Source organism: Ischnura elegans, chromosome 6 (genome assembly GCF_921293095.1).
Source record: "Ischnura elegans chromosome 6, ioIscEleg1.1, whole genome shotgun sequence".
Lineage (NCBI taxonomy): Eukaryota > Metazoa > Arthropoda > Insecta > Odonata > Coenagrionidae > Ischnura > Ischnura elegans.
The window spans coordinates 50,889,992-50,902,941 of record NC_060251.1 but is presented as its reverse complement, the minus strand read 5'-3'; the positions used below and the strand labels follow the sequence as shown (position 1 = coordinate 50,902,941).

At 43.8% G+C, this 12,950-nt stretch overlaps 1 protein-coding gene across 1 annotated transcript in view; it reads left to right on the top strand.

Moving 5' to 3' along the window:
• Window positions 1-313: 313 nt before the first annotated feature.
• Window positions 314-12,950, top strand: part of LOC124160646 (zinc finger protein ZIC 1-like) — a 108,483-nt gene continuing 95,846 nt past the window's right edge. Inside the window, exons 1-2 of the mRNA XM_046536564.1 lie at window positions 314-1,147; window positions 1,464-2,670. Of these exons, the coding sequence (XP_046392520.1) occupies window positions 1,130-1,147; window positions 1,464-2,670 (1,225 nt within the window). The 5' untranslated portion in view covers window positions 314-1,129. The remainder of the gene's footprint in view (window positions 1,148-1,463; window positions 2,671-12,950) is intronic.

Genomic DNA, 12,950 nt, shown 5'->3' with positions numbered 1-12,950 from the left:
CGAAGGAGCTTGGAAGCTCTTACCCTGGCCTTGAGGGGGTGTGGGCAACTGAGCGACCGTGCATGGAAGGCGGAGCCCCGAAGGGACGGGAGGGGAGGCACCGCATAAGGGGATCTAAAAAGGATGGGGGTACGTAGAACACGAGAGTGTATTCGGGGGGAGTGGGGGTGGGGAGTGCCGGCTTTCGGGAAGGGATGAGGGGTAGGGGTTGAAAACGCTCATGGGGTTGTCGGTGTGGGCCCGTGCGGGGAAGGGGAGGTAGGCAGGGGGCCTGCGGTATCCCGTAGTGGCGTACCAGCAAGCAGTCTGGGCCAAAGGGTCGCACGGGTACTACCATACTCTCCCTTGGAGCGCAGAATATTCACACACGATTTCTTCCTCCGATTTATACACACACGACACAGCTGGGGGGCCGGACATCCAGTACGGGCCGGTGCATGAGCTTCCACTTCGAGGACTGCCGTAATAATTTTTTTTCATCTCGACCCGCCTCCGAAGTTGCACGATTTCTGCTACAGTTGTGGACCTTATTTTTGTGACCCGCGCGTTAAGATTTTTCGCGACCCGGTGTGATCGCCCGCATCAACAGGCCTGGATATTGGTAAAACAATCCCCATCGATTCGCGGCGACTTGTCTGGACATCAGGGGAGACACTTGCCTAGGATTTTTGACTTCGAGCCTCGAAGAAAGTGTGTTGATCGAGAGTTGACGAAGTGGAAGGACGGAACACGTGAGGATTCTCAGCCGAGAATCAAAACGGACTACTTCGAATAGCCCTGTCGTCAAAATACTCCCGCGCACGGGGAGGTGATTTCCTCGGCAAAGGACGGCCCCACCTGCCGGCGGAGGGAAGCGTTGGACCTCGGGAAAGTGGCGCACAGCTGGGAATGAGGAAGGGCTGCAAAATTAATCCTCACCCGTGAGTCACATTGTGTCTGACTAATTCGACGACGTCGTGGGGTAGGTAGTGAACGTTGGAAAATACTCGATCCACGGACACCACTCAGTGATATCCATATCAGTGCCGCTTTACAATGTGTTGAATCGATTTCTTTAAAAGTTGCTTTGCCTATTTCTCTCTAGAAATAATTTTGAACCCCTGACGAAGATTTATAATAATTTAAAAATATGGACTCACAGGACAAGGTATGTAAACAATATTCTCCCTCCTTTTGACTCAACCTAGTGTTTAGAAGGTGCTAGATATACGAAGTAAATGAACCGCTACCTTAGTTTCAATAACAATACATATTATGGTTCATGAGGACGTGGTAGTTCGATGTAAAAATAACGCTGGACTGCGACGAGTATCTGAATGAGATATCATGTGAGAGATTCCGGGAAACTGGTGCTCGATCAGAAATGTGCCCGCATCTTTGAGACCGCGTTAGGTTTCAAACATTCTCCAAAATAACAGACTGACGCCCACTTACCTTTTCCCGGTTATCTCCCCTTCCGCAAGAGATTTCAACGGATCAAGACCGAAGTGGGTGCGGAGATGCTCAACGCGTTTATGGACTCGGGCCCCCACCATCCGAGTCACCACCACCACGTTCACCCCATTGGCATCAAGCTGAGCCCCACCTCGGCGCAGACCGGGGGCGGAGGCGGCGGAGGACCCGGGGGCGGCACCGCGGGGACACCGTCCATGATGGGGGCCTCCGGCGGAGGCGGCGACCAACACTCGCACTTTGTCGCGGCCGCCATGGGCCACCACCATCACCACCACCACCCCGGGATGCACCCGCACCACGCCGCCTACGCCGCAAGGGACTTCCTACTCCGAAGGGAACACGCCGAGCACGGCGCCTTCATGGCCGCCGCGGCGGCCGCTGCCCCCGGCGGTGCCCCAGCTTCAGGCGCCGCCGTCCCGCCTTCCTCCTCGCCCACCTCCGCATCCGACCCTCATCATCCCTCGGCCCTCTCCGCCATCTCCGCCCAGCTCCTCTTCCCCGGCTTGCAGCAGTCGGACCAGACGGTGCCGACGGCCGCGGGCGCCGCCAACCCGCTCTCCGCATCCCCCGCCGGCTCTCCCGCCAACCCCCACATGCGCCTCTCGGGCATGGACGTCTACTCCCGCGAACACCACCCGCACCACCACTTCGCCGCCGCCAACCCCATGGGCCACCACACCTACCATCACCACCATCAACAGTTCCACCACCCGCACCACGCTGGGGTGATGGCTGCGGCGGCGGCAGCCATGGGGCACCACGCGCCTCAACCTCCGCCACCGCACCATCCGTACCACCCGCACGGCGCCTTCTTCCGCTACATGCGCCCGCCCATCAAGACGGAGATGACGTGCATGTGGATCGACCAGGAGGGTTCGCCCCTGGGCATGGGGTTCCCGCACCACCATCACCATAGGCTGCACCACCACCAGCCCCTGCCGCCGTCCAACAAGCCGTGCGGCAAGTCGTTCACGTCCATGCACGAGATAGTGACACACCTGACGGTGGAGCACGTAGGGGGCCCTGAGTGCACGACGCACGCGTGCTTCTGGCAGGGGTGCCCGCGGAACGGTAGGCCGTTCAAGGCCAAGTACAAGCTAGTCAACCACATCCGAGTGCACACGGGAGAGAAGCCGTTTCCCTGTCCCTTCCCCGGCTGCGGCAAGGTGTTCGCTCGCTCCGAGAACCTCAAGATCCACAAGAGGACGCATACCGGTGAGTCCTAATTGCTGAGCCAATTTTTTCTGTCTCACTAGTGGGGGAGGTGTATGGACTCCTTATCATAGTTTTATATACCCAGTCGTGATCTGCAAATCACAATCAATTTAGAGTCTGATTTCCATGTCTGGTTGCCAGAGGTAATTACGTGCTCTTGTATTTCCTGAAAGTCTTCCTCATTATGTGTCTGTTAGACGTTGCTTTCCATGATGAGATTCGAAAGCATTAAAGACATTGCGATTTATCAAATCTTAGTAGTAAGTTTTTCAGTCGTTCAAAGCAGTAAAAGGCATTCATGAAACAATTACGGCGGTGTTAGATTCCTTGGGGAGAGGTGAACTGTTTACCTATGTAGAATCCTAGGCATAGTTCTAAAATCCTAATCATAAACCGCGTTCTATTACGCGTTCAAAAGAGTAAATATAACCCATTTGGCATCAGCGACAGTGGCGAAGGGGATAGCATTGTTTTTTATCCCTTTTTATATAAACCAAACTTCTCGTGTCTCCAAATTCTTTAAGGTTTTCATAAAAAGACATAAATATAGGTCTTACGTGGAAGGTTAACGAAAAGAAAATGTGGAATGTGTGCGTGAGTCATAATGTTTACCATGACATTTGTTTTCACTTCATTCCCGACCTATGAAGCTTAGTTTAAGAGTTAAAAGCAGCAGAAAGAAATCAAATCGTTCGATTGCATTTTTTCATCTGTACGAAACTGATGGCCGAATGTTTACAGGTAGCCAAAAGTGGTTAACTTTCTTTCATGAATATTAGCTATTTCAAAACGTTGAAATATTATTTTTTATCTCAGAATTTCCAAGGTTGTCAATCAAACCTATGTGATTACGACACTTGTGTTAGCTTTGCAGTAGTGTTTTAATTATATTACCGATTCAGTCAACAGCGATATGGTTGCATTTTCAAAAGAAAGGGCAAATGAATGGTATTAGTACTACGACCACGACGTATTAATACGTTCAAGTTTGTACGAGATTTTGTCAGTAAAAAAAGTGTTAGAGTTGAAAGCGCCGCAGGAGCCAAAAATTTTATTTAGGGTAATGTGCCGAATTTAGAAAAAGTGGACGAGAAGCCTTTAAAAAAGTAAATAAATCAGATTGCTCGGGTTTTAAATTTCCTATACAGATTCCCCATTTCATCTCAGCTTTGTTTTATGGTTGCGCCATTTGATACGCAAGAAGTGATGTTTATGCTGGTCGAGATCTGAGCGGCTGCTAAGACTTTAGTTACAGTCCTATTTTGCTTCAGGCATCAGTTCGATTCGGTGCACTAAAAAAATTAAACGATGACAAATTCTCATTGGATGCGCGCCTCTAAAACCATTTTTCATCCATCCCATCCATCAGGTTCTGATGATGAGATAAGCAATAGAACATCTATCACGAACCGAAATCGATCAGGTTTTCTCTCAGTTTTGGCAGTCTTTGAATTTGAATAAGTATACAGAAACAATAGAATGTATCATTTTCCCTTATTAACTAACATACCGATTTTGTCATACTCCTCTGCTGTACGTGGTATCCTAATCTTGAATAGGGTGACGCTATCAACACCAACAGCACCCTCGACATGACACCACGAAACTGTCACGCGATAGGCCAGAATATAGTTTAGGCTTAGAAGGTATTTTATAGCTTTTCTGACGAAGTTAACCATATCTTGCGGACGCCAACGTACTACGGAAGATCAGATCATATAAATAAAATAAGAGAGATAGATTGCAGAACAGACAGATTCCGAATGTCATTTTTTCCACGATCAATAAGAGATTATAACGGCAGCAATAGAACGCGTAAATAGATTGCATGACTTGTAGTGTAGCCTACTAACCTATGTAAAACTTACTGCATGTTTCTGAATTTCTATTCTATATTCTATTTCTAACAGCATATAGTAGTATAGTTTGTTATTATACGGGACGTTTCTTGGACGGTGTGGTGTGCATGTGGGAGTCCAAATGCATGCTGCATGCTGGTGATTGATCACCCCCTGCCAAACACCCTAGAGGTGGCTCGCAGGGTAATTTGTAGATGTAGATGTAGATGTATCTACTTCCGAGATGATACCGAGAAGCATGTAAACTTGGAGAGAATGGTTTATGCAATGGCATGAATGGAATTAATGGAGAAAAAGTAATTTCTGTTACCGTTAGGTATGATTCCAAACATCTGAACCGTAGTCGTCAAGTATTGCTCAAATAAAGTGACATCCGATTTGAGTCTAGTGCTGAGTTAGCAGGATTAGAATATGGGCGCACACAACATGTAAACTACTGGTGCCGGTAGAACTATAGTAATGATTGCCCAACGGCATGAGAAAGAAAAAAAAAGTATTTTCCCCCTAATGAAAGTGAGAGCAACGAGAAAGTGTTCGATGCATCGCACGTCATGTGGGCGTAATTTGCGCGGCCGTCGATGATTGACAGGTCGCTAATGACGATGGCACACAAGGACTGAGTCGGGGGCGCTTCAAATGAAAATTGCGTCGGCCAATGCTTCTTCATCTAGGGCGAGCGGTTGCGGTGCCTAATCAGGCGCCGCAAGTTCTACGGGATCAGTGATTACCGCGTCCCACACTCAGCCTTGGCGAAATCCCTTTTTTCCTCCCATGCATGCGCGAACGAGTCTGGATAATCGAAATGTCATATGATAAGAAACAGACTCGCCGGAATTGAGCGTCGCTAACTCTTCACGTAGCAGCCCATCAATGAGGTCAATCTAAGAGACAAATAGCGTTCACAATCGCAGCAACAAGCACAGAATTCTATCCCTTAGTTGGTATAATAATAGTGACATTTATTCCGTCTTGTGCCTCCAAACAGACTTCTATTTTAAGTGTGCCGGCTAGTTTCCCTTGATAAATACTACGCGGAAGTATCATCCATCTCTTAGCCACTCTCAATCGGCATTCCTTGCTTGTAATTTCTCCGCAGAAGAAAGGTTTCAGAATTGGCACATCAAAATCTGCAATTTCTCACTTTGGAGTACCTACCGCCTGAGTTGAAAACAGCATGCAAAAGAGAGTTCGTTCGGTGAAATGTCAGGGGTTTAGAATGGTGGCGGATAATTGAGAACTTCATTATACGAGTGAGGAATACATCAAAATCTTCTACTACTTCTACATACTTCAAAATCACCTACACTAAAGACTGCTGCAATCGAAATTCAATCCATTGAAATGCCACGAATGTTCCACAATTTGTTTACCTTTTGGCAAAAACTGCCATTTACATCTACGTATTACCATGCAAGCCACCTACAGAGGTGTTTGTCAGGGAGTGAACTATCACCAGCATCCATCATACACAGAGACATCCATGAGGATTAAAATTTAGATGCACGAATTTTCACAACATTCACGAACATGTCAGTCTTACTTATTGCATACGAGATGCATTGAATAAACGCTGTTCACTACAGCTTTGTCTTCCTTCTAGAGTGTAATGGATAAATGCAATCTTAATGATCATTCGGAAGTGCATTATTGTTCTGTATTCTTCTGATACGAGAAACGGACGATTTATTAGTTTGGTAGCTACTCTTTGCTATTAAGTAGCCAATGTATAAGGGGGAAACAAGGGACGCGTGGGGTTTTTATGGCTCCCGCGGCGGTGGTTTCAAGTCCCTGGCAGAGGGTGAAAGATTTGAGGTGCTGATAAGAGGTGGCCGGACGCGCGCCTGTATTGGGTTTGCCAGCGCTGTGACGAACCGGAACGGATAAGTTGGCCGTGACAGCGCGCCGAGCGGGGACCAGTGTCACGTCCAATGAAGAACCGAAATTGATCCGACTAAATGCGTTCGGCGTCGTTAACATATTTGCTCAGCCAGATCCCTTTCAGGGAATATGATCCACATCGTCCACGCTTTTATGTCGCCTTCATTCCTCTCCAAAATTAAAAGGTTGCCCCTCCGTCCTTCCGTGCGAATTTATTTTATGGCCAATTTTCCACAGTTGGTATTTTTGTGTTAGGTCTGCACACAGTAGTAGTGTCGTATTCTCATAAGCATCATACATTATACTTCATTAGGAAGAAGCATGCGCTTCTTAAGGTTAGAAATAATTAATATTGACCGAATTATGCCGATTAAAAGAACGGACACTTCCTCTAGACCGTATTTGTCTCTTATACGCTAAATACTTATGATAGCATTTGGTAATTTTCGTGGTACAGAGAGTGGACTTAATGTCAATATTTGCCTGTACCTAAAGCATAAAAATTTGTCTCATGAAACTGGGGTAAAATTTTCTAATATCAAATACAGGAAAATATTGACATTGATCCACCCTGTACACCCTGAACATCAAAGTTAACAACAGTAGTGTTAAACGATTAATGTGTCTCGACAATTGACCGGTCGAATGGGAGGTATGCGTCTTCTTCAATTTTTGTCCAAGTCTTTTGCGGTAGGCGTATAACTCTCATATGGCTCTATAAACTCTATCAATATCGCATTCTTGTAGGTAACACCAGCAACGCTGCAGCACACCAATACCAGTAGGTAGAACCCTCGCCTCATAAGGTTGAGGATGATTAACATTTGATTAAAAATAGCAGTTAATGCAAATTGGTGGAATCGAAGAACAAGCACAACTCGACAGCCTTCACGAGGACTACACACGGGCGCAATATTTTGATCCACTCGAAAACATTTTAATTTTTAAGGAAATATTCAATGTATTCCCGTTACCTAATTTACGGTAGGACAATAGTATAGTACTTTCGGTACTCCTAATGACACGGGTTTCCATAAATCCAAGTTCTATCAATATAGCGGTAATATGCTGAGGGCTCTCGATTCCTGTCATAGGGCAAATATTACCTCTCTCTCTGTCTAAAATAAATTGTTTTCGGTTACTTTAAGCAGAGAAGACTAAAACCCAGCAGTTTATCATGAATATTTGCATTCCACTTCAATGATGTCGATTTTGAGCTATTTTCAACGAGTAAAAGGAGGAATTCGCCGAATAAGCCAAGTGACGTGCTTAGAATCCGATGATTTTATTTGAAAGCTTTTTGCCGCCACAAAAATTATTTTCTTATAATTCATTAAAATTTAATTAACAGTTTTTTGCAGTATTCAAGCATTGAGTTAATAATTTCGATTAGTTTTCTACTCATTTTATCAGTCATATGTACTTAGGTATTTTCTTCTCACAAATCACTGGACAGGAGAACAGTCTCAAAGATAAGTGAAAGAATCATTGTAGTGCAATGCATCCGGGAGTGTACAAAAATTTAGCGTCAAATCTGCCTATAGAAGAGGGAAATTCGAAGACGGGTAGGTAGAACTTAAAGTTATGGAATGGAAAAATAACCTATTTCACTATTGGGGATCTAGGAGCCATATTTCATTTTGTCTAGTGAGAAAGAATTCTTTTTTACGATTTTCATTCTTTCTCAGTACACGCTGTCTAACGAAAAATGTTAGTTATTCACGAATGGAAGGTAGTCTGGCGCCATTACAAAATAATGTCATTTATATCCTGTTCGCGTGCTCCGCGGTTATATGTCATTTCAGCCAGAAGTTCATATTTTAGTCTTTTCTTACTTAGTCCTTTATACCGGCGTTGACGTTTCAAAAGGCCCGTCCGAATATCTTATATTTCCTCAGTATTTATTAACACCTCAAGTATTTTGCTTAGAAATAGTTGCTGTGGCAACTATGGCGTTTATTCGAAATTTAACCGATTTAAGGTATAACGAAACTCGTCCAGGACTTTTTTCCCTAAAACAAAAATCCGCATTAGTAAATCATGAAAATAATATTTTTGTCAGTTCATTCATTCCATCCCTAGGGACTAAAAGTTGTATTCCTCAGGTGTCTTTCACTTTTGGGATAATTCACATCCTGATCTCTTCAACGTTCTAATATATTTGAAGGAATAATAATCTTCAGCCATTTTTAACTAACAGGAATAACCCCAATTTTGGGCTCCGTTCGCTTAAAATTAATGTTAATGTCCGTAGTGATTCCGCTAATTATTTGTATGACCACCGAGCGACTGAATAAAAAATATCTCTGAACACTAGCCTTGAATCTGATCACTTTACTACAGCTTTCCCATCCAACGCGAACCTATCCAAGTCAGGTCTCTCGAAGGCTAATGAGAGCGGATGTAAGCGTGAGAGGATATCCGATTAAACTTCACTGAGATTTCATTAAGGTGTTAAGAGCGTATAAAATGCCGTAAGAATCAACAGCATCAGCTCGACGCGGTGTAAATGCCGATCGCGAGAGCAATCGCGTGATGTTTTTTTTTTTTTACGTTTCCCGGGCGCGATCTTCCCGTCGAGAGCGATGCCAATGATGTCACCTCTCGAATGCAAAAGGGGATTTCGCGGTTCGTTTCCCTTACAGATGCGCTGCGGAGGCGGTGTTAGTGTAGGGGTGCCAATCAAAAGCAGTTCGGTCAGTCAAATGCGCGGCCCCGCCTAATTACCACGGCATAGCGTATGCCCAACGCACCGTGTCTCCCGCGCTTCGGGGGGTAGCTGGGAGTGCAGAAGGGGTCTTATCACCTTCACTCTCCCCCGCGGGGCAATTAAACCACTGCGAACAGTAAACATCGAGCTTCCCCTGAAATGCGAGCTCGCTGGTGTGACTGAAAACGAATGGAAGGTGTTGGTTGCCCTTTGAGTTTTCAAGAGCGAAAAAGATAAGTAACGTTTTGACTCATAATCTGGACGTAATTGCGTTTTTCGGTTCTCAAAATTGGAACGGTATTTCTACAATGTACTTATTTTTTGTAAAATTTGTAGATGCTATGGGTTTTAATTTTAAACTTATTGAACTGGATAATGCTGCCCGTATCTTTAGTGTAATAAAGGGGTATATCACATTGATTATTGTTAAGCAATTATTTGGCATACGTCGGTGTCAAATTAGCGTAAATGTACAGGAACTAGATAATCACACCCAATTAAAAACTTTGTATTAGAGAAGTAATGAGCTCACTCACTGGAACAAATGAACAGGAAAATGTGCAGTAATAAAACAAAGAAGCAGTTCTGTAAAGATCATAAAAAATATAAACCTACTCCCTTGCACCGCAAAGCTGTTAGATTGCACTATAGAAGCAGCCAATTTAGCAATAGTTACAACGTTTTTAACAAAAGGAAAATGGCTTTAAATATAATAGTTAGCTCTAATAATAATTTCGCGCAAGTTTATTGATAAAGGAAACTAAGGCTAACGAGGTACTTTAAAAGATGCTATAAGGATGTTTTTTCTAAATAATGCAAGACGCCCTTCAAAAGCATGAAAATACCTGATGATACGTCCAATACTGATCGCGTTTCATGGTTTTACAAAAAAGGCGATACCAATGCCACACAGGAGAGTTTTTATGACCCAGTTATTCCCGTTTCTCTGCATGTTGAGATTAGGTATATCCACATTCACTATCCCGCAGCGCATTTCGAATTATCTGAATTCGCTTCCACGGAAACACCTATTTATCACCTGATTGCCACTAGTTCATTTGTATCACATTCCAAGTCATATTTTAACACATCCACGTGCGTGGAAATTAATGCGTGTTTTTTCGACGAAATTTTCGGCGCACACAATTCGTTCTCCAGAGAGGCAATAGTGCCCACTGTAATAATACTTACAGTTTGTTGAGTCCTCCTTTTCGATGGCGCAGTACCAAAAGATTTGGAAGAACGCGGGCTGGACGTGTGCTTGAAACGGAACAGGGTAGCCAGTCTTAGTCAGCTAGAGAGACTTCACATGGTCTGAGGAATGCCGTAAGTGCCCATTTACCTATCCGTTTGGGTCCTTCAAGAAAAAAATTCCAAAGTGAAAATCAAGCATAGTTTTCCCAATGTATGTGAGTCTAAGAATTGCATTTGAAAAAACGCAGCACACACACTCTAAAAATATTACATGTCACATATTGCTTATTTTGAAGCACGGGACCATCGAAAAAATCGCAGTAGATGCCTACTTAGTTGCAGGACACACAATTAATGGTTAAAAGAAGAATGTCTTCAATTTTACCGATATGTGCTTCCTCAAAAACAAATCTCAACCGGATTACACCTACTAATATATCATATTTCGTCTCTTCACACGAATTGATTCGTTACTTATCTACAGTAGTAAAATCAGCTATTTGCGCATGCCAAAAAATATGAAGAAATAAGAGACATTAATTTGAAAAAAATATTTGGAAGGAATCCATTGGTATAATGATTCTTACCTTCTATTTGATTTAGATTGTAAAAATTATGTTTTGATGCATGTTACTGTAGCTAGTTTCTTGTTACATGTTTGCATCCTCAGGAAGTAGAATAAATATAGTAAGTTTCTCTATTCAAGTAGCTTATTTTTATTGTATTTTGGTTTACAAGACATTATTTGGTCGGAATCTTTTGCCTCATGATGGAACATAATTCAGTAAAATTTCACTCTTTATTTTGAACGAACTGACTCAAGTTTTGGCTACACATGCCACCGTCAACGCAATGTGGTAAGAGAGTAAAAATCAGAATAAGTGTTTTTAATGAAGTGAAATGCAGATTATTCGTACTAATACATATGATGAACGACTCAGGTAACGAGGGCATTTGAGCAATATTGAGATAGTAAATTTTCTTAGCTGGCGTACAAACAAAAAGTAATATTACTACCTTGAACTTGGAAAGTATTCCAATACAGCTAATATTACACTAGCAGAAAAATATTGGGCACAAAATATCTTAAATACAAAATTAAATTGGAAATGTTGTATGAAGTTATGAAATTTAAACTCATAGGTGTTTAAATTGTTTGATACTGGTGCAAGTGAGTTTGTTTCCTTTTCCTTGATGGGGTATTTTCCCTTGATAATTAATTAATCCCAGTGTTGCATTCTTACCACTATAAACTGCGTGAAAATGCAAAGTTCAATTTTGTATTTCCGTGTGAACTCAGATTTCCACGAATTAAACTTGCAAACTATTGAAACGTTGAGTTCCAAGAGTGTCATTGTGAAGCAAATAAAAATTTACTCTAGCGTCTTGCACTTTCATAGCCTCCTTTTTGCCTGGACAAAAACGTTTTGCGCATTGCAACACGGAACAGGGGTAGGTCAAAATCGAACCGATCCCAATGCAGTTCTCTTTCCCAGGACACGGTGCGGTGCTCTTCAAAACAGACGTATCAGGCTGCGGTTCCGCACTTAACCGCTCACCCTCTGTAGTCCCACCCAAGTCGTGGAGTAATATGAGAGGCTGTGCGAGATGAACTGGTGCAGTTTTCCCGATAGACCCTCCCCTTCCTCACCTTCCTTTTTGCCACAGACCCGACACAAAGAATATCATCCACTTTCGAGCGCACCTTTCTCCATACACAGCACCGTGTGTAAACTCCGCGGCTTACTCTGAAAAGGGACGCAGACTCTCGGCTCCTTAACGTTAAAGAACCCACTCCTACGCACGGTACCCTTGCAGGAGGAAATTACCACTTCTTCTCACCCGACATGTAGTTGCAAACACACGAGATCTTTTTTTATATTTTCTTTCTTCCCTTGGCTACTCTCTCGAGTAGGCAGTCCCTCATATCTCCTCTCAAGGGCCTCTGGAGGATACCTGTTGCCTTTATTTGTCCCCACTCTCCCAGCCGCAACAAAGAAATCGTTTGGGGAAGACCCAGGGTATACACGACGTGGAGAGGACGAGATCCTCTTCTGGTTTCATCTTTTGGGGAGTTTGGTTTATTTTTTTTCTTGTGGAGAACCGAAAAAAATTGAGCCGGTGGAAGGGAGGAGCACTTCTCAAGTAAAGACTATTGAGGAGCCGTAGCGTCGGCGAGAGATCTCTGGATCATGTTTTCTCAGCAGTTAAAGGAGAACTTTGATGAACGTGGTGGCCCAGTGGGTAAAGGGGTTTGCTGCTGATCGTATGGCTCCGGGTTCAAGTCCCGTGTGAAGCCATATGACGACTCCAAGCAATCGAAGGAACAGGGCCCCGTACCTATACTGTAAGAAATTCACACGCCTTTGGTGAGCTCTACACTTACCTACCGAAACCAAACTTCGGATTATGATATGAGAGGCTAAAAGACTCTTCCTCGTCCCTTGATGGGGTATTTTCCCTTGATAATCAATCAGACTTGATGCGTTCTAACCACTATAAACTACGCTAGTGCCAAGTTCACCTTTCTTTTTCACTATGAACTAGGATTTCCACAGATCGAACGAGCAAACCATTGAACCGTGCTGATCGACTCGTTGCTTTTCGATTATTCTACATAATATCATGCTGATTTTTAT